Source organism: Cetorhinus maximus, chromosome 17 (genome assembly GCF_964194155.1).
Source record: "Cetorhinus maximus chromosome 17, sCetMax3.hap1.1, whole genome shotgun sequence".
Classification (NCBI taxonomy): Eukaryota; Metazoa; Chordata; class Chondrichthyes; order Lamniformes; family Cetorhinidae; genus Cetorhinus; species Cetorhinus maximus.
In genome coordinates this window covers 12,819,410-12,843,790 of record NC_135895.1, presented here as the reverse complement: position 1 = coordinate 12,843,790, position 24,381 = coordinate 12,819,410, and the positions used below count along the sequence as shown (strand labels likewise).

The following is a 24,381-nucleotide window of genomic DNA, read 5'->3' as shown; positions in this document are numbered from 1 at the left end:
AGGACTCGAAATGTCAACTCCTTTCTTCTCCGCCGATGCTGCCAGACCTGCTGAGTTTTTCCAGGTAATTCTGTTTTTATTGTAGATAGATTCATGTTAGGCAAGGGAATCAAAGGTCATCGGGGTTAGATGGGAACATGGAAATCGAAACACAAGATGATCAGCCATGATCTTATTGAATGGCGGAGCAGGCTTGAGGGGGTGAATGATCTACTCCTGTTCCTATTTCATATGTTTTTATGTTCTTGGAGGTGGTGGTGCAGTGGTAATGTCACTGGGCTAGTAAGAGGCCCAGGCTAATGCTCTGGGGACATGGGTTCAAATCCCACCATGGCAGATGTAAAAAACCCATCTGGTTCACTAATGCGCTTTAAGGAAGGAATTCAGCCATCCTTACCTGGTCTGACCTACACATGACTCCAGACCCCACAACAATGTGATTGACTCTTAACTGCCCTCTGAAATGGCCTTGTAAGCCACTGAGTTCAAGGGCAATTAGGGATGGGCAAGAAATGCTGGCCTTGCCAGTGATGCCTACATCGTATGAAAGAATAAATGAAAAAAAGCAAGCTTCCTTATTCTAGTAATTGCCCAAAGGAACAAGGACATTCATTTCACTGAAGTGGCTGGTGCAATGAACAGCACACAATAATAACATCTAAGCCCTATGCCACCCCAAGCACAGCAAAGTCAACATTTCCTTCCAACGCTTACAGAATGGGTGTAAGAGAATAAGACTTTAATTTATACTGCGCCTTTAATGACCTCAAGATGTCCCAGACCACCCCACAGCCAATTAAGTGTTTTTGAAATGTAGTCACTTTGTAAAGCAGGGGCAGAAATTTTCACTTGACCCGCTCGAGCGTGAAATGACGCGCATTGACGTTGGCCGAGCGTGCAGACGTCAACGTGCAGTCGCGCGATAGCTCGGTCAGCGGGTGCGCTGCCGGCTCTGGCCGACAATTAAAAGGCCTGCTAAGGCCATTTAAGTTATCACTTGACATAAATTTTTCGCTGCCCATCCAACCTAATGTTTGGCGAAAGGGCCAAGCTGCCTTTGCGTATTTTTGCAAATAAAAATAAAATAAAAGCTTTAATTTTTCATTAGTAACATGCCCCTGCTTAGGTGACAGGCTCGCATGAGGGGACATGTTTTGTTACGTTTTTATTTTCTTTATTTTTAAAAAAAAATAATCCCTTCATCTCCCTGAGGCAGCTCCGTGCGGCTTCGCACGCGCAAAGTTCGTGTTCAGCCGCTCACACTCCCACCCCCCACCCCGCACAGGCAGCGCTCAGCGCTGCCGCTTGCATTTCATGCTGGGCGGGCCTTAACTGGCCTTCCAGTGTGAAATCACGGTGCGGTGCCAATCGCGGGCAGTGCCCATCCCAGCCGAGCCCGCCCACCAAGGGCCAAATTCTGCCCGAGGAAACACCAGGTACAAGTTGTACACAGCAAGATCCCGTTAACAGGAATGCGATAGTGCCAGATAATCTGCTTTGGTGACGTTGGTCGAGCGATAAATGTTGGCCAGAGCACTGGGAGGAGCTCCCCTGTTCTTCTTTGAAACAGGGCCTTGGGGCCTTTTACAACAGGCTGAGGTTTAACAAAGGGTGGCACCTCTAATAATGCCGCATTCACTCAGTACCGCACTGAAGTGTCAGCCTAGATCTTGCGCTGAAATCTCTGGACTTGAAATCACAACCATCCAAGGCAGAGGCCAGACTGCCGCCACTGAGCCATGATTAACACCAGCAATGAGATGTGGACAAGAGATTAGTTGCAGGCAATGTTGATGCTGTTGCCAGGCTTAAAGCTGCTATCAGTAACAGCTGAATCCAGGCACTCAGTGACCACTGAAGTGGAAAGTGAAAGCAATGATCCCTATTGTGGATTTACATACTTCTCGACGATTAACCTACACTAAAAGAATGCTAAATTATCATGGTTTTTGCTGATCCATATAGTCGAGACAATGTACTGAACTAGAACTCAGTCACTGCTCAGACTTACACTGCATGCTTTACTCTGTGACTACTAAGTTATCTGACATTTAAGGGACGGTTGTATTACCAACAGAGAGTGGCATTCGGAAAGAATGCATCTCAGCAAATTCTCTCTCGAGCAAGTCTCTCGGAGCAAGGGGGATGCTTGCCACGGAGCTGCCACTTGCTTCCGGTTGACCAGGAAACTCTCCCGCTCTTACTGCCTGCCATAAGCGTAAAGGAAGGATTTAGAGGTTGATCATCAACCTGTTTGGCTGCGTTACGAACGCACCTTCTTTGGTCACCAAGTCCTTGGGGTGGGACTCGAATCTGGAGCTTCTGGCTCAGAGGCAGGTACATTATCCACTGCCACAAGACCTCCCATCTCGGGAAATTAAGGCACTCATGGTGGAATTTCCTGCCTGTTCAGGCACCTGTGGAAAGCCCATTGAGGGGCTCAGCAACTTCAGCAGAAGAGGGGGAAAAAATTTGGGCAAAAAGAAAAATAGATTTTAAAACATCTCGGATTTGGTTCATCATGTTATGACTGGGGTATACAATGACAATAGTAGAATAATTTCTGTGTGAGTGAAAAAATTTTCATTTTTCAAATAAATACATATGTACGATGTCAATTCTAGAATGAGCCTCTGAATCCATCAGTTTTGTTTATGTTTGATTATATCTCTGAGGAGCGCCTTGGGATATTATTCTATGTTACAAGTTGTTATATAAATGAAAATTACTGTAAACGGGTAGCTGCAAAGTTAGAACCCATACAGGGATTTTCATACACTGCTGTAGCTACATTGTAAATGCATCTTAAGGTCTGCTGAGACTTTGCAGTTTGGATTTATATCTGATTGCATGTTTCCTACATTTCAGGTCAATGAGCTAAATTTAAAGTTCAGCTAGACAACAACAACTTGAGTTTATATAGCACCTTTACTGTAGTAAAACGCCCCGCCCCCACAGCACTTCATAGGCGTGTAATCAAACAAAATTTTTGACACTGAGCTCCAAAAGGAGTTATTAGGCAGGTGGCTGAAAGCTTGGTGAAAAAGGTAGGTCTTAAGAAGCACCTTAGAGAGGAACAGGTAGTTAATATTGACCAATATCATTGCAATATCCTGCGGCAAGTAACTCACTTCCTGACTCCCCAAAGCCTGTCCACCGTCTACAAGGCACAAGTCAGGAGTGTGATGGAATACTTTCCACTAGCCTGGTTGAGTGCAGCTCCTACAACACTCAAGAAGCTTAACATCGTCCAGGACAAAGCAGCCCGCTTGATTGGCACCTCATCCACAAACATTCACTCCCTCCACCACCGTCACACAGTAGCAGCAGTGTGTACCATCTACAAGATGTACTACAGGAACTCACCAAGGCTCCTTAGACAGTACTTTCCAAACCCATGACCACTACTATCTGGAAGGACAAGGGCAGCAGATAGATAGGAACACCACCACCTGGAAGTTCCCCTCCAAGTCACTCACCATCCTGACTTGGAAATATATCGCCATTCCTTCACTGTAGCTGGGTCAAAATCCTGGAACTCCCTCCCTAACAGCACTGTGGGCGTATCTACACCACATGGACTGCAGCGGTTCAAGGCGGCAGCTCACCACCACCTTCTCAAAGGCAATTAGGGATGAGCAATAAATGCTGACCTTACCAGCGATGCCCACGTCCCATGAATGAATTAAAAAAATGTCACTAGGCTGAGATTCAAGATGGCCAGCACTCTAACTGTGATGAATGTGACAATTTGACTCAGTTGGCAGCACTCTCATGCTTCAGACTAGGCACTGAGCTCTTTGATGGACCTTGCAGTTCGGCGCTGAGGGAGTGCTGCATTGCAAAGGTCAGTCGATAGTCACTGGTTCCTTTCAAATTCCATAGTGCCAGGGGAGTGCTGCAGTGTCCTGGCCGACATTCCACCTTTAACAGAAACCAAATTGACTGGTCATTGCAATGTTGGCTCAGAATGCCAGGCTCAATATTTTGCTGTGAACGTCAATGGTCTTAGCTTGTTGTAAGTAGAAAAGATCCGACAATATCATCATCTTGCAACATTAAACGAATAAATCATTTGTACAAATGTGATGGGTTAATTAAGGTGTCCCTTGTTAAATAATCTAGTAACAATTTGCATAGCTGCAATTGCTTTTATTATTGGCAAGATATGGTACAGCAGTTTTATTTCTAAGTAAACATGTTTCAGAACTGAGGGGGCGAGGATGGTGGGGGGAATTAAACATCAGCAAACACCACAACAGAATCACAAAGAGTTCCATCGTCACATGGATTCTTTGTTACCTCTTAGGAACAGAAGGACATTTAACCCCTTGAGCTTATTCCAATGTTCTGCAAGATCATGGCTGATTTGTACCTCAAAACCATTCATCCACTTCAGCTCCATCGTCCTTGATATCCTTGTCTAACAAGAATCTCTTGATATCTTTGTCTCACAAGATGGGTTGGAAGAAGAAAGCTCTTCAACCCAAGTGATCGCATCCATCTTGAATATCCATTGCGCCATCTCCCCATTACAGCATCCACCATCGATCTCCCATACGCCCAAGATCCCAGCCTCAACCACATCACACCCCACACCCCCGCATTAACTCTCAAAGACAGGACTCAGAAATTCATCTTGTAAAATAAATCTTAAACCTCTCAATGCTCAAGATCTCAATGGGCAAGTAATCCATGAAGGTAAAGTAACAACAAGTCAGTTCAACTGAATTTTTCTTCTCTCGGCAGCTGCTTCCCAAATCAAGCATTAAAAACAATTTTAAAAACACTTTGACCTGGACACATGGTGATTCCTAACAAGAGAGACAAAACAAAGCGTGTCACTTTACACTTGCTATTTTTGGTGAAAGGAAGGCAGGGAGGGGAATAGATCGAGAGTGCAGACCGGGATGAGGAGAAACGTCTGGATTCAGAGAGTTGTTGGAGCACAGAATGCTTTGCCACGGGAACAGCTGAGGCAGAGAGCACCGCACCTTTTGAGCATAGGTTAGAAAAGTATTTGAAGTAGAGGAATTTACAGAGCAATGGGGAAAGTTCAGTGGAATCAGCTTGGTTTGCCCTAGCAAAGACACTATGGACCAAGTGGCCTACCTCGGCATTGTAAACGTCCACGAGTCTATGTCAGGATGGGCACATTCACAGAATGGTTAATATGAATGGGAGGAGGCCATTCATGATTTTGCCATTCAATTAGATCAGTGGTTCTCAAACGTTTTTGTCCACAGACCAGTTAGGCCCACAGAGCAACTGCCGGTCCTAACCATCCACTTCCACTTGGCGCCACAAAACCGCTCGTCAGATTACTGGGAAGAATGGCGCTGCTTCTGATTAAACACCAATGAAGTGATGTCCAGTTCCAAGCTGGAGAGCTTCAGTTTCGCGTCGAGCTCCGCGTTCAGCAAACTCCTCCCTCTTTGTTTTCAGTCCCGCAAGAGTTGAAAATTCAACCTCCTTGTAACAGTAACACAAGTCACGCTTATAAAACTCACTTGCTGTCATCATGACTCGCGACGCACACGTGGGGAATTGGCCTGGATGTGTGACGTCCAGCGAGTGGTGGGGACGTAGGTTCTGGCTTGTTCTCTCGTATGGCCTTGGGCGTGTGGTTGCGCGTCAAAGGCTTGCATTTTTGGACAAGCCCACTAGACCGCTTGGAGGCCATTTGCGTCGTGGGCTGCAGTTTGAGATCCACTGAATGGACCTCAAGTCCATTCACCCCACTTTTGCTCCATATCCTTTGCAGAGGTGAAAACTCAGGAATTGTTTGAGGGGCTGTTAGACAGGTGTTCTGATTCAATGGCAGAAACAAGTTCGAGAAAAGAAAGAAAGATGTGTCAAAGCGCTTTACAGAAATGTGATAACGGCCAGATCATGTGTTTTTGCAAGATTGATTATGGGATAAATATTGGCCAGGACGCCAGGGTCGTTTTTACCACCATCCAAGCAGGCAGATGGGGCCTCGGTTTAACATCTCATCCGAGAGATGGGACCTCCGAGTGTGCAGTACTCCCCCAGTACAGCACTGGAGTGTCAGCCTTGGTTTTTGCACTGAAGCCCTGGAGTGGGAGTTGAACCCAGAACCTAGTGATTTGTATGCAAGTTTGCAACCAACCGAGCCACAGCTGACATAGACTCCCAATATCCTATGAACCCCACTGGACCTGTTCCCCATGGTTGGATAGTACCTGCATCACATTAGGTGCCAAGGCTTCTCAACCAGATGAGTTATAAGTCAGACTGTTGCAATATAGGATAAAATCAGAAGGAACATTCACACAAGGCGCTCTCACACCTTCTTATAGCCCGTCTACACAGGCCTGAGTGTGGATTGGGCACTATTCTAACAGGTAAAGCATCACAACTGAACATAGAGGAAAATAAACAAAATACACATTGTTCTTGTCCCATCCCCACCCATAAACCAACTTATATTTCACCTCTTTTCTATTTTTACTTAGTTCTGTTGAAGGGTCATTCGGACTCGAAACGTTAACTGTGCTCCTCTCCGCAGATGCTGCCAGACCTGCTGAGTTTTTCCAGGTATTTTTGTTTTTGTTTTGGATTTCCAGCATCCGCAGTTTTTTGCTTTTATCTTACACATTAAGCATACCATTGCACTGAAAAAAAGTGCTGATTTAAGTGTCTTGTCCTTCTTGCGATAGAAATGTGTGGGGAGATTATAGAAGCTGCACTGTTCACTCAAGGCGAGATTTAATAGAGATGCTCAAAATTCTGAGCAGTTTTGGTGGACAAGATATGGAGAAAATGTTTCCACTGACAGGAAGGTCAGTACTAGAGGACACTGATTTAAGATAATTGGCAAAAGAATTAGAGGGAGATGAGGAGACTGCTTTTTTAAACTCAGCGAGTTATTGTGATCCAGCGTGGGCTGCCTGGAAGGGTGGTGGGGGCAGTAACTTTCAAAAGGAAATTGGATGTAAACATGGAAAGTGAAACTATTCAGGGCTATGAAGTGGGATTAATTGGACAGATCTTTTAAAAAGCTAGCACAGACACATAGGGCTGAATGGCCTCCTTTGTTTGTCTGGTTCTACCATTCTAAAATATACTGTTAATGAAGTTTAAACAAATTTAAACAGGGCTCAAGAAAGGCTGGACATTCATATGAAGTTATATCACATCTAAAAAACTGATTTAAGTTTCTAAGTGCTGCAACTGTTGTTATGAAAGTAAATGCAACAGCCAATCTACGATTGGCAAGGTCCCAGGAAGAGCAAGAGAGATAGATAAATGATCTGTTAATGTGTGCTTTGGTGGCATTGTTTAAAGGATAAATATTGACCAGAACACCGGGAAGAACAGCCCTTCTCTTTGAAATAGTGGAAGTGAATCTTTAACAGCCACTTGCGAGAGCAGGTGGGGCCTCAGTTTAACATTTCTTCTGAAAGACAGCACCTCCGGCAGTGCAGCAGTACCTCAGTACTGCACTGGAGTGCCACCCTAGAACCATGTGCTCCTGATTCATAGACGAGAGGGTCGCCAATTGAGCCAAGTTGATATTTATTTGAAATATTTGCAAAACCAGAACTACTGTGGGAGTGAGCCTGTCTCTGTGGCTGTGGGTGGGGGGGGGAATAGGAAGAGTCCAGGAGCTGCCCTGCTGACATGACAGCAGAGCCAGGAAACAACGTGGCCACAACTAAGGCCTGATTCACCTTATAAACCAACAAAAAGAAAAACCCTGTCAACAGACGTTTGGTTCTTAATTATGATATTTACCTCCAGTGAGAGGTTAAGACAGAGGAATTAAACTTTGTGTGTAATATTGCCATGTTATTGCTCAGGCTTTTCAGAACATATTTTATTTCCACAATCATTTCTGAATAACCTATAGGCAAAGCTTTGTTTCTTCGGCCATCTTCGCTGGGACAAATGTAGTTTTCATGCATTGGCATCTTTCGCTTTGCACCAATGCTGCAGTTCATGGTGTAAATGCAACCTGAATCCAGAGTCACGGTTTGACTTAACACCAAGGATAAATAGAGCAAGGCTCCCGGGAAAGAAGGGAGTTTCACTCTGCTTCGACCTACAGTCAGTTCCGGACATTCCAGTCAATTTACACGCAAGTTTAGCTTCACCTCAACTCTAAACCCATAAATGCGCCCTCAAAACTCACTCCTTTCCCATTATTTCAACCTTCAAGCCATAGTCCAAAAACCCCTCAAAAATATCAATTGAAAATAATTTACAGCAGTGCATCACGTTGACAGGCTTTGGTGTTCAAATCCTTGAGGGCCAAGGAATCGGCCGCTCTCGTTACCCGCTCAGTAATGTCGATCAGAATATATGCTTGAGGTGCTTCAGTCCATAGCTTTTGAAGAAGACCAGGAGGATCAGTGTCCAGAGGCCCAGGATAAATCCGTCCGGGGGATGCCAGTCCTTTTGCTTTGGTTTCTGTAAAACAAGTTAACAGGAATGATCAACCGGCCCAGCGTTGGCATTTAAAAACCATGCCTGTGAAGGTGTGTGGGGCTTTTCAATATGGACTTTTAACACCAGCCTACGAACATACGAATTAGGAGCAGGAGTTGGCCATTCGGCTCCTTGAGCCTGCTCCGCCATTCAATAAGGTCATGGCTGATCCAATTGTGGCCTTAACTCCACATTCTGCCTACTCCCAATAGCCTTTGACCCCTTGTTAGTCAAGAATCTATCTACCTCTGCCTTAAAAATACTCACTGACCTTGCCTGCACCACTCTGTGGGAAAGAGAGTTCCAAAGATTCACGACCCTCTGAGAGAAAATATTTCTTCTCATCCCTGTCTTAAATGGGAGACCCCTTATTTTTAAACTGTGTCCCCTGGTTCTAGTCTCTCCCACAAGGGGAAACATCCTTTCAGCATCCACTCTGTCAAGTCCCCTCAGGATCTCATATGTTTCAATAAGATCGCCTCTCATTCTTCTAAACTCCAATGGACACAGGCCCGGCCTGTCCAACCTTTCCTCGTAAGATAACCCCGCCATTCCAGGCATCAGTCGAGTGAACCTTCTCTGAACTGCTTCTAACGCATTTATACCCTTTTTAAAATAAGGAGACTAAAACTGTACACAGTGCTCTAGATGTGGTCTCACCAGTGCCCTGTACAGCAGTAGCAAAACATCCCTATTTTTATATTCCATTTCCCTTGCAATAAATGACAAGATTCCATTTGCCTTCCTAATCACTTGCAGTACCTGCAAACTGACTTTTCCTGATTCATGCACCAGGACACCTGGCTTTTTTTAAGGAAAACTAAAAGGATGGGGACTGGAAGCCCTGGATTACTTGCTATAAAGGAGCACTGTTTGGCTAAAGGTATTAGCAACAAAGATTAGTGTTAAACTCGACTGAAATCAGGGAAGCTTGACCCGGTTTGAAAAGGTATCGCGGTTATTGCTTCAGATTGTTGGAGAGAACAAGCCTGCCATTGCGAGACTCGCATGAAGATCAAACCAAAGTTTAGAGACACAGCAGAATGGATGGGTGAAGGGAAGGGAAATCTGTCACATACAAAAGTTGGCATAATCTAGCAGCAGTGAGAGGATAAAGACAGCCAATTATTTACAGTGATTTCGAGGAGACCAAATCAGGGCAGCTTACAGGAAGTGCCAACAAAGAATTAATCAGCCTCCCAAAGGAAAGCAGTGAGCACCCTTGCTTCTGAGTTGTCAACTCCTCCAGGCCCAACCTGCCTTCAATTCTGGCCTCTTGCACATTGCCAATTTTGCCAGCTGTGCTGCCAAGCCCCTAAGCTCTGGAATTCCTTCCCGGAACCTCTCTACCCTTCCCCTTTTCCTTTATTCATTCACGGGATGTGGGCGTCGCTGGCTGGGCCAGCATTTATTGCCCACCCCTAATTGCCCTTGAGAAGGTGGTGGCGAGCTGCCTCCTTGAACCACTGTAGGTACACCCACAGTGCTGTTAGGAAGGGAGTTCCAGGATTTTGACCCAGCGACAGCGAAGGAACGGTGATATATTTCCAAGTCGGGGTGGTGAGTGGCTTGGAGGGGAACTTCCAGGCGGTGGTGCTCCTTAAGATGCTCCTTAAAAACTACCTCTTTGACCAAGCTTCACCTCGGCGTGCTAAAGGCAGTATTTAAATACATGCCATTGTTGCCGTTGTCACTGAGCCTCCGTCTAGGGTTGTGAGCATCTTTATCTGTACAGCTGCCAGGTCACATTGCTACTGAAACCAATTATCGTATTTTTAGTCTAACTCGATTCTTGCCTCTAAAGAGTTAAAATATTAAATTTAAAAAAAGCCAAATGGAGTTCAGACAGAAAAAAATAACGATGAGATGAGATTGTTTTATGCATGCGGCGCTGTGTTAGCTCAGCCGCTGAATCCAGCAAGTCAGTGTTTGCCATTTAAACAGATAGCATCAAACTCATTGGAGTTCAATCTAGCCTGTGTACAGCTGGCTGCAACACGCAATTTGACCATATTCGACGGGAGATTGCTCCTTAAAATATCGTGTGTGCTCGGTGAGGTGCACAGATTTTTTTTTTTTTGCCGAACGCATTTTAAATCCTGTTGTGGGATTAAATTGAACTTCAGCTCCAATTATGCGGCAGCAGCCACCTGCTTTCATTGCAACACTTCACACTTCGAATACTTTTGAAAATGGTGCATATATATATGGGGGAGAAAAGAAATTGGAAAGTCACAGCCCATTAACATTCTGTTGGGATAGCCAGTCTCGAACAGTAATCTATATTATGCGGCTGCTGCATTTAAAATCTTCCAATTAACATGCAAGTCCATTGTGTAGGTTGCTTTGCACTTTTCATCATCCACTTTGTCCCATCAATCATTCCATTTATTAGCATCAGATGTGCGTTCCCCTATAAGTGGCACCCGGCCTCACTGACAAATTACCTCTAGCCTTGGCCATTTCGCTGTTAAGCATTTTCACACAGCGTGGCCTAAACAATCTCATCGATGACCTTTTATCCATCCCAGAATCTTAGCCATCCCCCCCCCGCCCCCCCCACCCCCCCACCACCCCCCACCGGAAGAATTCAGACATTTTCGTTTCAATTGACCAGCCGCACATTAATGAGCTCAGTCACTTAAGGCATCACAGTTGACGCAAAGTTGATTTTTGATTAAAAACAGAGGAACTTGCATGTAAACAACACTGTTTAAGGCTTCAGAATGTCCCAAGGCGCTTTACGAACAATGAGGTACTTTTGGAGTGTAGTTACTGTTGGAACGTAGTGAAACATGGCAGCCAATTTACACACAGCAAACTCCCACAATCAGCAATATGAGAATGACCGGATAATCTGCTTTTAGAGCTGTCGGTTAAGGGATAAGTATTGGGATAATTCCCCTGCTCGCCATGTGAGAGGGTGGATGGCCCTTCGGTTTAACATCTGATCCAAAAGACAGCACCTCAGACAATGTCGCACTCCCTCAGTACTGCACTGCAATGTCAGCCTAGATTTTTTTTCTGTTCAAGTGTCTGGGGAGGGACATGACTCAGAGGTGAACCACAGCTAAGGGTTAGGGAGGGGCAAGGCCAGAGACACAAACCAAGTAAGGATTTTACAGGAGAGGCACTGGGGGGGTCTGCAATCCAGGATGTGGGCGCCAGAGCTTTGGATGAGCTGAAGTTTACGGAGGGCAGCCAATGGGAGACCAGCCAGGAGCACAGTGGAACAGTTGTTCTGGAGGTGGCAAAGCCAGCTGGGCTGAGGTAGAGGCAGAGGGCGCTAATATTATAGAGGGGTTATAGACTGCCTTTATAATGGAGAGGAAGGTGGAGTCAGGGCCAAGGGTATGCATTTTGTAGCAGGGATCGATGATAACGGCAATAAATATTGTACAGTGTTTAATAACTTAGCATCCAGTACTTTCTGCAAGAATATTTTGAAGATCGTGATTTTTCAGGATATATCTGTAGAAGAACATGTATTAAGATGGTTTTGCTCTAAATATTTCCATACAAATAGGAAATCACTGCTGTCAGTTCACTTCAAACATGCCAATTATTAGAATGGTGTGCAATTACAAAGAGCTACATTGTACTTATAGCACAGGAACAGGCCATTCAACCCAACAGATCCATACTGGTACCTATGTTCAACACAAGCTTGATAGTAGGGTGAAGATGAAGTAGAACGGCACAAGGCACAATGGCTGAATGACCTATTCTGCAATGTCACTGAACATTCCCTGGTTTCACACAGGCATCAAAAAGGCTAAGGGGGATGTTGGCTTTCATCACAGGAGGCAATGGACCCGGAAGGTCCATTAGACCTTGCTTGGGGCTTTGTGTTTGGTTTTGAACACAAAGGAAGCAGACGCAAGAAGTTCCAGCAATGATTCAGCAGTTAGGGCGGGGGGAGGTTATGCTCTGGTTTGAATGCATTTGGAGTATCACATTCCATTCTGGGCACCACAATGCTGGGACAATACATTAGCCTTGGAGCAGTGGCCGCATAGGTTCACCAGAATAATACTGGGGCTAAGAGTATTAAACTATGGGCACAGATTGCATAGACCATGTTTGTACCTCCCCTGAATATAAAAGATTAAGGGGTAATCAAATGGAGTGATTCAGATGATTAAAGATTTTGACAGGGTAGATAGAGACTGTTCCCTCTCTTGGACAAGTCCAGAAGAAGGGGATGGATCCAAGCTTAAAATTGGAGCTAGGCCTATGACAGGTGAGGTCAGGAAGAAGATCTTCACACAAAGGCGAGTGAAAATCTGGAACTTTCTCCCTCAAACAAGTTGTTGAGGATTGAGTGAAAATTTCAAAGCTGAGATTGATAAAAAGTTTCACTAGGTAAGGACATTAAATGAGTTTAAGCTATAGATAAACCACGATCTAGATCTAGACCCGGGTTTTAATTCTTTTTTAATATTTTGTGTAGACAGGAGTGCTGCTCCTCCTGGCCTGTCAAGAAACACTCAGGCCCTCCCATGTCCAGGTTCCTTCCCAAGGCCCCCTTGCCTTCAGTGCTGGCAAGGTCCCATCGCTCCCTCATGTCCATTCCAGCTGCCAGCCAAGCTGTCACTTGCTGCTTGACCGAAGTTCTTTAGTCAGCAAGGGGGTGAAAGGTTAATCGGGGTAGGCAGGAATGTGGAGTTGAGCTTGCAATCAGATCAGACATCTTATTGAATGGTGGAGCAGCTGTGAAGGGCCAAGAGGCCTACTCCTGCTCCCAATTTGTATGTTCGTACACTAAGGCCCTGACCGTCCTCGCCGATGGACCTAAAAAGCCTTTTTAAAAATTCATCCATGGGATTGTGGGCTTCGCTGGCTGGGCCAGCATTTATTGCCCATCCCTAGTTGCTCTTAAGAAGATGGTGGTGACCTGCCTTCTTGAACCGCTGCAGTCCATGTGGTGTAGGTACATCCACAGTGTTGTTAGGGAGGGAGTTCCAGGATTTTGACCCAGCGATAGTGAAGGAACGGCGGCATATTTTCGAGTCAGGATGATGAGTGACTTGGTGTGGAACTTCCAGGTGATGGCATTCCCATCTATCTGCTGCCCTTGTCCTAGATCGTAGTGGTCATGGGTTTGGAAGGTGCTGTCGAAGGAGCCTTGGTGAGTTCCTGCAGTGCATCTGGTAACTGGTACAGACTGCTGCTACTGTGCATCGGTGGTGGAGGGAGTGAACGTTTGTGGATGTGGTGCCAATCAAGCGGGCTGCTTTGTCCTGGATGGTGTCAAGCTTCTTGAATGTTGTGGGAGCTGCACTCATCCAGGCAAGTGGGGAGTATTACACTCCCCTGACTTGTGCCTTGTAGATGGTGGACAGGCTTTGGGGAGTCAGGAGGGGAGTTACTCGTCGCATGATTCCTAGCCTCTGACCTGCTCTGGTAGTCACAGTATTTATCTGGCTAGTCCAGTTCAGGTTCTGGTCAATGGTAACCCCCAGGATGTTGATAGTGGGGGATTCAGTGATGGTAATGCCATTGAACATCAAGGGGCGATGGTTAGGTTCTCTCTTGTTGGAGATGGTCATTGCCTGACACTTGTGTGGCACGAATGTTACTTGCCACTTGTCAGCCCAAGCTTGGATATTGACTAGGTCTTGCTGCATTTGGACATGGACTGCTTCAGTATCTGAGGAGTCGTGAATGGTGCTGAACATTGCACAATCATCAGAGAACATCCCCACTTCTGACCTTATGATGGAAGGAAGGTCATTGATGAAGGAGCTGAAGGTGGCTGGGCCGAGGACACTACCTGAGCAGTGATGTCCTGGAGCTGAGATGACTGACCTCCAACAACCACAACCATCTTCCTTTGTGCTAGGTATGACTCCAGCCAGCAGAGAGTTTTCTCCCTGATTCCCATTGACTCCAGTTTTGCTGGGGCTCCATAATGCCACACCCAGTCAAATGCTGTCTTCATGTCAAGGGCAGTCACTCTCACCTCACCTCGGGAGTTCAGCTCTTTGGTCCATGTTTGAACCAAGGCTGTAATGAGGTCAGGAGCTGAGTAACCCTGGCAGAGCCCAAACTGGGCGTCAGTGAGCAGGTTATTGCTAAGCAAGTACCGCTTGATAGCACCGTTGATGCACCCTTCCATTGCTTTACTGATGATGGAGAGTAGACTGATGGGGCGGTAATTGGCCGGGCTGGATTTGTCCTGCTTTTTGTGTACAGGGCATGCCTGGGCAATTCTCCACATAGCCGGGTAGATGCCAGTGTTGTAGCTGTACTGGAACAGCTTGGCTAGGGGTGGAGCTCAAGTCTTCAGTGCTATTGCTGGAATATTGTCAGGGCCCATAGCCTTTGCAGTATCCAGTGCCTTCAGCTGTTTCTTGATATCACATGGAGTGAATCGAATTGGCTGAAGACTGGCACCTGTGATGCAGGGACCTCTGGAGGAGGCTCAGATGGATCACTCACTCAGCACTTCTGGCTGAAGTTTGTTGCGAATGCTTCAACCTTATCTTTTGCACTGATGTGCTGGGCTCCTCCATCATTGAGGATGGGGATATTTGCAGAGCCTCCTCCTCCAGTGAGTTGTTTAATTGTCCACCATCATTCATGACTGGATGTGGCAGGACTGCAGAGCTTAGATCTGATCCGCTGGTTGTGGGATCACTTAGTTCTGTCTATCCCTTGCTGCTTGGCATGCAAGTAGTCCTGTGTCATAGCTTCACCAGGTTGACACCTCATTTTTAGGTATGCCTGGTGCTGCTCCTGGCATGCCCTCCTGCACTCTTCACTGAACCAGGGTTGATCCCCTGGCTTGATGGTATTGGTAGAGTGGGGGATATGCCGGGCCATGAGGTTACAGATTGTGTTCGAGTACAATTCTGCTACTGCTGATGGCCCACAGCGCCTCATGGATGCCCAGTCTTGAGTTGCTATATCTGTTCAAAATCTATCCCATTTAGCACGGTGCTAGTGCCACACAGCACGATGGAGGGTATCCTCAATGTGAAGGCGGGACTTCGTCTCCACGGTGACTGTGCGGTGGCCACTCCTACCGCTACTGTCATGGACAGATGCATCTGTAGCAGGCAGGTTGGTGGGGATGAGGTCAAGTATATTTTTCCTTCTTGTTGATTCCCTCACCACCTGTCGCAGCCCCAGTCTAGCAGCTATGTCATTTAGGACTCTGCCAGCTCGGTCAGTAGTGATGCTACTGAGCCACTCTTAGTGATGGACATTGAAATCCCCCATCCGGAAAACATTCTACTCCCTTGCCACCCTCAGTGCTTCCTTCAAGTGATGTTCAACATGGAGGAGCACTGACTCATCAGCTGAGGGGATGGTACGTGGTAATCAGCAGGTGGTTTCCTTGCCCAGATTTGACCTGATGCCATGAGACTTCATGGGGTCCGGAGTCTCTCCTGACTGTATACCACTGTGCCGCCACCTCTGCTGGGTCTGTCCTGCCGGTGGGACAGGGCATATCCAGGGAAGACGATGGTGGTGTCTGGGACATTATCTGTAAGGTATGATTCTGTGAGGATGGCTATGTCAGGCTGTTGCTTGACTAGTCTGTGAGACAGCTCCCAAGTTTGGCGCTAGCCCCCAGATGTTAGTAAGGAGGACTTTGCAGGGTCGACAGGGCTGCGATTGCCGTTGTCGTTTCCGGTGCCTAGGTCAATGCCGGGTGGTCCGTCCAGTTTCATTCCTTTTATGTGACTTTGTAGTGGTTTGTTACAACTGAGTGGCTTGTTAGACCATTTCAGAGGGCATTTAAGAGTCAACCAAGAGTCTGGAGTCACGTGTAGGCCAGACCAGGTAAGGACAGCAGATTCCCTTCCCTAAAGAACATTAGTGACCCAGATGGGTTTTTACAACAATGGTTCCATGGTCAACATTAGACTTTTAATTCCAGATTTTTATTGAATTTAAATTCCACCATCTGCCGTGGCAGGATTCAAACCTGGGTCCCTACAGCAGTACCCTGGGTCCCTGGATTACTAGTCCAGTGTCAATACCACTTTATCATCGCCTCCCCTTCACGGTAGTATTTTGAAGAGGGGCAGCAACAGAGTTTTCCAGTGTCCTGGGCAACATTCATTCCTCAGCTAGACACCACCAAAAACATGGGAGATGATGGCAGATGGTGGAATTTGAATTCAGTAAAAATCTGAAATTAAAAGACTAATGATGACCATTGTCAATTGTGTAAAAAACCCATCTGATTCACTAATGTCCCTTAGGGAAGAAAATCTGCCGTCCTTAGCTGGTCTGGCCTACACACAGCAATGTGGTTGACTCCTAAACGTCCTCTGAACAAGGGCAATTCGGTATGGGCAATAAATGCTGGCTTAGCCAGTGATGTCCACATCCCATGAATGAATATTAAAAAAAGAACATATTATCTGGTCATTCATCTCATTGCTGTTTGTGGTACCATGTTGAGTGCAAACTGGCTGCCACTTTTCCCTGCGTTGCAAGAGTGACTCCATTTCAAAAACATTTGCTGGCTGTAGAGCACTTAAATGTCATGTAAGGCACTAGGTAAATGCAAGTTTTTCTTTACTATTTGAAATCACCTCAGTTGCAGAGAAACGTAAGGAACGGTCCCATCCAGTGACATCTGACAAATTAATCTTTGTTGCTCGAAGCTGCACATTCCTTATATAGATTACAAGCTACAAACAAAACTCTGGCAACAACAAAAAAAATTAGCAAGAAAATAACAGCTTGGTTTCATAACCACTCGTGCTTCAATCACATGAAGATTTCAGGCTGCGTGTTGCGTTTTGCTTTAATCTGAAGAGATCTTGGTGGTTATGAGATGGGCTGTGTGCATCTTCATGTTTCTTATGTGTGCGCCAACTTTCCAGCTGGACTCTGCAAGACCAGTTGATTTCTGCCCATTCCGGGGTTAGTCACTGGCGCACTGCTGCCACTGTCTGTATTCTATTTGCTTCGGTACTTATGGATACTTGTGGACTTGCAAATGTGTTGCTTCCGTCATTGTACCAATGCTTTGATCACCTCCAGAATTGATTCGCCCTCACCCAAGACCATGCAACCACCACCACCCCCCCCCACCACCCTAGATATCAACTCCAACTTGTCTGGAACTTATCCCCCACTACATTGCACAGAACTTGAGTATTGCCGAAAAAAAACTTTTTGTCAAAGTTTTTCATCTCGCACTCATCACGACCATTCGCAAGAATACCAAATGTCAAGGGAACAATTACTCTGATGAGTGCAAGACGAAAAACTTTGACAAAAAGAATCTCTTTCTTTAGCGATAATCTAAAAGCCGATAAAGAGGGACAAAATAGGATGAGAGTAAACTATTAAGAAATATAAACACAAATTGTAAGAGCTTCTACAAGTATCACAGAGTCTCAGAATGGTTATAACACAGAAGGAGGCCATTCAGCCTGTTGTGTCTGTACTGGCTCTCCGAAGGAATAGTTCACCTAGTGTCACACCCCATCATTCTACCCATAGCCCTACACATGCTTCCTTTGCAGATAATAATTCAATTCCCTCTTAAATGCCTCTACTGACCCTGCCTCAATCGCACTCTCAGGCAGTGCATTCCAGGTCCCATTCACTTGCTGCATGATAAAGTTTTTCCTCATGTCTCCATTGGGCTTTAACCTAAATATTGGGGGGGGCGAGTGAAGATGTGATAAACTAAAGAGAGAGAAGAAGGTGAGAGAGCAGGATAGCAAAATTGTTATTAGAGTGTGTCAGGAAGGGACAGAGCGTGCAAACATAAGCATGCGCCAGCAGTTAAGGCTAGAGATTGCAAAGGAGGCAAAGTTAAAGGCACTCTATCTGAATGCACACAAAAATAGCTTCACTCAGAGGCTCGTGAATCTTTAGAATTCTCCACCCCAGAGGATTGTGGATGCTCAGTCGATAAGTATATTCAAGGCTTAGGTCAACAGATTTTTGGGCTCCAAGGGAATCAAAAGATATGCAGGACCGGTGGGAGGTTGAGGATCAGCCAGGATATTTAATGGTGGAGCGGGGCTCAAAAAGCTGTATGGCCTACTTTTGCTCCCTATTTCTTACATTCTTATAATCAAAAGTCTGCTCTCTCAGATGAGCATAGAAGATCTGAAAAGGGGAGTAATTCCTGGGTATCCTGGCCAATATTTACCCTTCAGTCCACATCACTACAAAAAGAAAATCCAATCATTATCCCATTTCTGTTTGTGGGAACTTGCTGTGTACAAATTGGTTGCCACGTTTTCTACGGTTCTCGTGGGCTCCTGACCTGTAATGATCTCAATTATAGTGTCAGCAGCGGCTCAGTCAGTAGCCCTCTCACCTCCGATTCAGAAGGTTGTGGGTTCAAGTCCCTCTGCAGAGGCTTGAAAGGAAAATCTCAACTGATGCTATCAGTGCAGTTACTAAGGCATTGTCAGAGGTGCCATCCTTCCAAAGAGCCATTAAACCAAGGGTTTGTCTGTCCTCGACTAATGCGAGAGGAGCAGGGTAGTTCGCCCCAGTGCCCTGGCCAATATATATTCCTCGATCGGAATCAGTGAAAAACTGATCAATTATTATTTAATTGTCCCAAGGTCATGGAAGATGCTAAATGAATATAAGTTCTTTCTTTCAAGTTAAAATCCTCATCTAGAATCTTTAGCCAAATGGCTTGTTTCCGTGCTGAATTCTACCTAATTCTATGTAGCGGAATAAACTTTACCAGCTTGGGAGAATATCACTGATTGCTGTTCTCTCACATTGTGCATCCCATCAATTTCTCACAGCATGTCCCGCACTGCATTGGCAGTAAGAGTAAAGTGTCTGGTTTGTTTGCCCAGCAGGCTTTACTCTTTTCGCTTCCAAGAAATAAATCAAAAATGGCTCAAAAATAGCAGGGTTGCAGCCCAGTTTTCCAATCAATTGCCTCTGTCAGATACATCCGACAATTAACAAAATTATACAAAGTGGCTATTGTACAAACCCTCAGCTATCAGGTGGAGGTTTTGTTTTAAACGATTAATTTTCAGCACGTGGTCATTTATTTCCTAGTTTCCCTGAGAACATGATTTACAACTGAGAGCCACTTCAAAGGGCGGTTATGAGTCAACCACATTGGCGTTGGATTGGCCAAAGCGGGTAAGGGCTTCAGTGAACTACACGTGTTTGCGTGACAATCCAACAGTTTCATGGACGCTCCAGTGCAGCGCTGAGAGGCAGCTGCCCAATTGGAGGTGCCACCTTTCGAATTAATCATTAAAATAAGCCCGTCTACTCTCGGCAGATGAACGTAAAAGATTCGAAAAACAGCAGGGGAGTAATTCCTGGGTATCCTGGCCAATATTTATCCTTCAATCAACGTCACTACACAAAAAAAAGGAAATTGTCTAGTCATTATCACATTATTGTTCATGGGGGTTTGCTGTGTGCAAATTGGTCGCCACATTTCCTACATTACAGCAGTGATTTTCCACTTCAAATGTACTTTATTGGGAGGTCCTGAGGTTGCCAAAGGTGCTGCACAGGTCTTTTTTACTGCCAAACTTTATTTTCTTAAATTAAGTTCAAATTCTGACATGGTCATGGTGGAATCTGAGTTATCATCCTCTAAATTATTAACACAGTGGCATAACCTTTACACCACCAGGCCCTGACGCGACTGTTGAACTTCTAGACTCCTTCATTTTGAAAGCATTTTTCATTAGGTTGGTGCTGTGGGGAAAACGTATTGTGGAGATGTGATACTGTGCTTTGGGATAATAACCACCGCTTGGTTTCTATCCTCTCTCTCATTATATGCCTTTTAATTTTTGTTGCTCCCCAGCAATAAATGTTCATTCAACTGTACTTGTGGGCTAGGTGATATCCTCAAGATACATAGAACCATAGAACACTACAGCACAGAAAACAATTCCACTCCTCCTCTGTCCCTTTCATTTGGAACCAGCCAATCCATCTCTACAAGTTCACATCTTTCTTTGAGACACAGGGGTTCAGGATTTAGGGAGACAGGAACGTAAGTAGGCCGTTCAGCCCCTTTCAGCCTCCTCCACCATTTTATTGATCACGGTTGATCCGTTTATCCACCTTTGCTTCATAAGCCTTTGCACTGTAATCTAACTAAAAGCTGACTCGAGAATTTCAGATGGCCCAGTATCCACAGCCTTTTGAGGTCTAGGTTTCCACTGTCACGTGTGAGAAAAAATGGCCCTTCTCGGAGCTTTTTTTAATTATTCGTTCATGGGGTGTGGTCATCGCTGGCTCAGCCAGCATTTATTGCCCATCCATACCTGCCCTTGTTCAGAGGACATTTAAGAATCAACCGCATCGCTGTGGGTCTGGAGTCACATGTAGGCCAGGCCAGGTAAGGACGGCGGATTTCCTTCCCGAGTGGACATTAGTGAACCAGATGGGTTTTTAACAACAGTCGACAAAGGTTTCACAGTCATTAGACTTTTAATTCCACCATCTGCTGTGGTGGGATTTGAACCCAGGTTCCCCAGAGCGATACCCCTGGGTTTCCCGGGTCCAGTGACAATACCACTAGGCCACCGTCTCCCCAGTTAAGATTCTGCCCTCTTGTTCCAGATCTCCCAACTAGAGAAAATGGATTCTCTGCATCTTCCCTACTTTAGGGAAGGAAATCTGATGCCTTTACCTCATTTAACCTATGTGACTCCAGACCCATAGCAACTCTCTGAAATGGCCTGATAAGCCACTCATTTGTCAAGAAGGTAGCTTACCACACCTTCTCAAGGGCAACTACAGATATGCAATAAATGCTGGCCCAGCCAGTGATGCCAGTGAATGGCTAGAACAAAAAAAAATCAAATCCTTTTATCATCTTAAACACTTGGAATACATCACCCCATCAACCTTCTAAACTCAAGGGAATGCAAGCTGAGTTTGTTATTCCACCTCATAATCTAACCCTTCAAGCCCTCATATAATTTTGGTTCATCTATGCTGTACCTCCTCGAGTCCCATATATCCTTCCTGAGGTTCGGTGTCTGGAGCTGAAAGCAGCACTCAAAATGGAGTCTGACCAAAACCACCACTTCCTCATTTTTGCATTCCAACCATCTTCAGACAAAGGTCAACATTCCATTCACTTTTTAAAAAATAATTTCATGGGATGCGGGAATCACTGGCAAGGCCAGCATTTGCTGCCCATCCCCAATTGCCCTTGAACTGAGTAGTTTGCCACACCATTTCAGAGGTCAGTTAAGAGTCAACCACATTTCTCTGGGTCTAGAGTCACACATAGACCAGACCAGGTAAAGACAGCAGGTTTCCTTCCCTAAAGGACATTAGTGAACCAGATGGGTTTTTACGACAATAGTTTCATGGTCACCATGACAGAGATGAGCTTTTTAATCCCAGGTTATTACTTGAATTCAAATTGCATCAGCTGTCGTGGTGGGATTTGAACCATTGTCCCCAAAACATTAGCATGAGCCTCTGGGTTACTAGTCCGGCGACATTACCACTACGCCACCATCTCCCCATTGAATTTGTGCACCAGTTTTTAATGATTCATGTACATGGATACCTAAATCCCTTTGCTCTTCCACAGCTCCTAGTCTCTCATCACTAAGAAATGACCCCAATTTGTCTTTATCAGACCCGAAATGGATGACTTCACACTTTTGCACATTCAACTCTTGTAGCTCTGAAGGAGTCATATGGACTCAAAACGTTAACTCTGTTTTTCACTCCACAGATGCTGTTAGACCTGCTGAGTTTTTCCAGCATTTTCTGTTTTTGTTGTAGTCTGTCCATGTCTCTTTGTAACTTCCTGCTCCTATCTACACAGCTTACTATGCCTCTTAACTTACTATGATCTGCAATCTTGGATAGACAATATCCTATTCCCTCATCCAAGTCATTAACATACAAGGAGAGAAGCTGACACCCAGTACCATTCCCTGGGGAATACATTTGTCACATCATGCCAAACAGAGAATCCTCATTACTAATTACCAACTCATATCACAAGGTTATCTCCAATTCTGTGCACTCTTATTCTTGGTGCTGAACTCTACCAAATGCCTTTTGCAAGTTCAAAACACTACATCCACAGAGGCTCCATCACCTACCATGCTAAGTGGCCTGGAATAATTAAACCAGATCAGTGTGACATTCACTGCTGACCTTGCAAGCATCAGACACAATCAGACGATGAGTAAACTTCCATGTCTACTCCACGAGTAAACTTGGCTCCCTAAGAGACGCAGCAACAATTCTCTTTCCTCTCTCTCCTCCAAGATCTCTGCGCTCCTCCAATTCTGATCTTCTGTGTATCTCCCATTTTCATTGCTCCCCACATCTGCAGCTATGCCTTCAGCTGCCCAGGAACTACCCTCTGAAATTTCAATAAAACAGATTGTGCATGCAGTATTGCATTCCTGCTTGTGGGAGCTTGCTAATCACAAATTGGCTGTGCAAGTGAATACACTTCAAGAAAAGCTCTTTATGGTGTACTGAGGTTGTGATAGGCACTATGTAAATGCAAGTCTTTCCTTTAAGGGAGATTTAGAAGAGGAGATATTAGAGGATAAGAGGAATGGGATTGTAGTGGATAGCTGGGTGTGGGAGCTCTCAACAAACCTCAACTTCAAAGTTAATATTTTCTGCCTTTTTTTGCTTTGCTTTTATTTTCCTTTAATAAGAATAGAATTCATAAGCAGGGAGACTATGATAAAATTGGTTACACCACGCTTGGAGTACTGAGTGTTGTGGCCTCTACATTACAAAAATGGATACAAAAGCATTGTAGAAAGCACAAAAAGGATTTACAAGAATTATACCAGAACTAATAGGATACAACTATCAGAACAAGTTAGGGCTCTTTTCTCTAGGAAAGAGATGACTGAGAGGTGATCCGATAAATGTCTTTAAAGTTATGTTCACAATGTTCAGCACCATTTGCAATTCCTTAGATACTGAAGCAGTCTATGTCCAAATGCAGCAAGACCTGGACAACATTAAGGACCTGGGCTGATAAGTGGCAAGTAACTTTCGCACCACACAAGATGACCATCTCCAACGAGAAAGAGTTTAATTACCTCCCCCTCACATTCAATGGCATTACCATCGCTGAATCCCCCACTATCAATATCTTGGGCGTTACCATTGACCAGAAACTGATATGGAACATCCATATAAATACAGTGGCTACGAAGGCAGATCAGAGGCTGGAAATTCTGCAAGTAATTCACGTCTTCACTCCTCAAAGCGTGTCCACCTACCACAAGGCACAAGTCAGGAGCTTGATGGAATATTCTCCACTTGCTTGGTTTAATGTGGCTCTAACAACGGTCTAGAAACTTGACACCATCAAGGACAGAGGCGCTCACTTGATTGGCACTCCATCCACCACCTTAAACATTCACTCTCTCCACCAGTGGCAGCAGACTGTACCACCGACAGGATGCACTACAGGAACTCACCAAGGCTCCTTCAACATCACCTTCCAAACCGGTGACCTCTGCCATCTAGAACAACAAAGGCAGCAGATGAATGGGAACACCACCACCTACAAGTTCCCCTCCAAGCCACACTCCATCCTGACTTGGAACTATATCACCATTTCTTCACTGTCACTGGGTCAAGATCCTGGGACTCCTTTCTTAACAGCGCTGTGGGTGTACCTACACTACATGGACTGCAGCGGTTCAACGAGGCAACTCACCACCACTTTCTCTAGGGCAACGAGGGATGGGCAATTAATGCTGGCCTAGCCCAGCGATGCCCACAACCCATGAAGGAATAAAAAAATGAAGGGGTTTAATAGGGTAGGCATAGAGAAAATGTTTTCACTGATGGGCGACTCTAAAACTAGGGGCTATAAATACATGATGGTCACTTATAAATCCAATAAGAAATGCAGAAGAAACTTCATTACCTAGAGAGTAGCTAGAATGTGGAACTTCTGACCACAAGGAGCAGCTGAGGCGGATA

General features: G+C 45.3%; 1 protein-coding gene across 1 annotated transcript in view; it reads right to left on the bottom strand.

Annotated features, from left to right (window-relative positions):
- Window positions 1-4,137: 4,137 nt before the first annotated feature.
- pigk (phosphatidylinositol glycan anchor biosynthesis, class K) overlaps window positions 4,138-24,381 on the bottom strand; it is a 127,459-nt gene continuing 107,215 nt past the window's right edge. Inside the window, exon 11 of the mRNA XM_078560732.1 lies at window positions 4,138-8,436. Coding sequence (XP_078416858.1) covers window positions 8,320-8,436 — 117 coding nt within the window. The 3' untranslated portion in view covers window positions 4,138-8,319. The remainder of the gene's footprint in view (window positions 8,437-24,381) is intronic.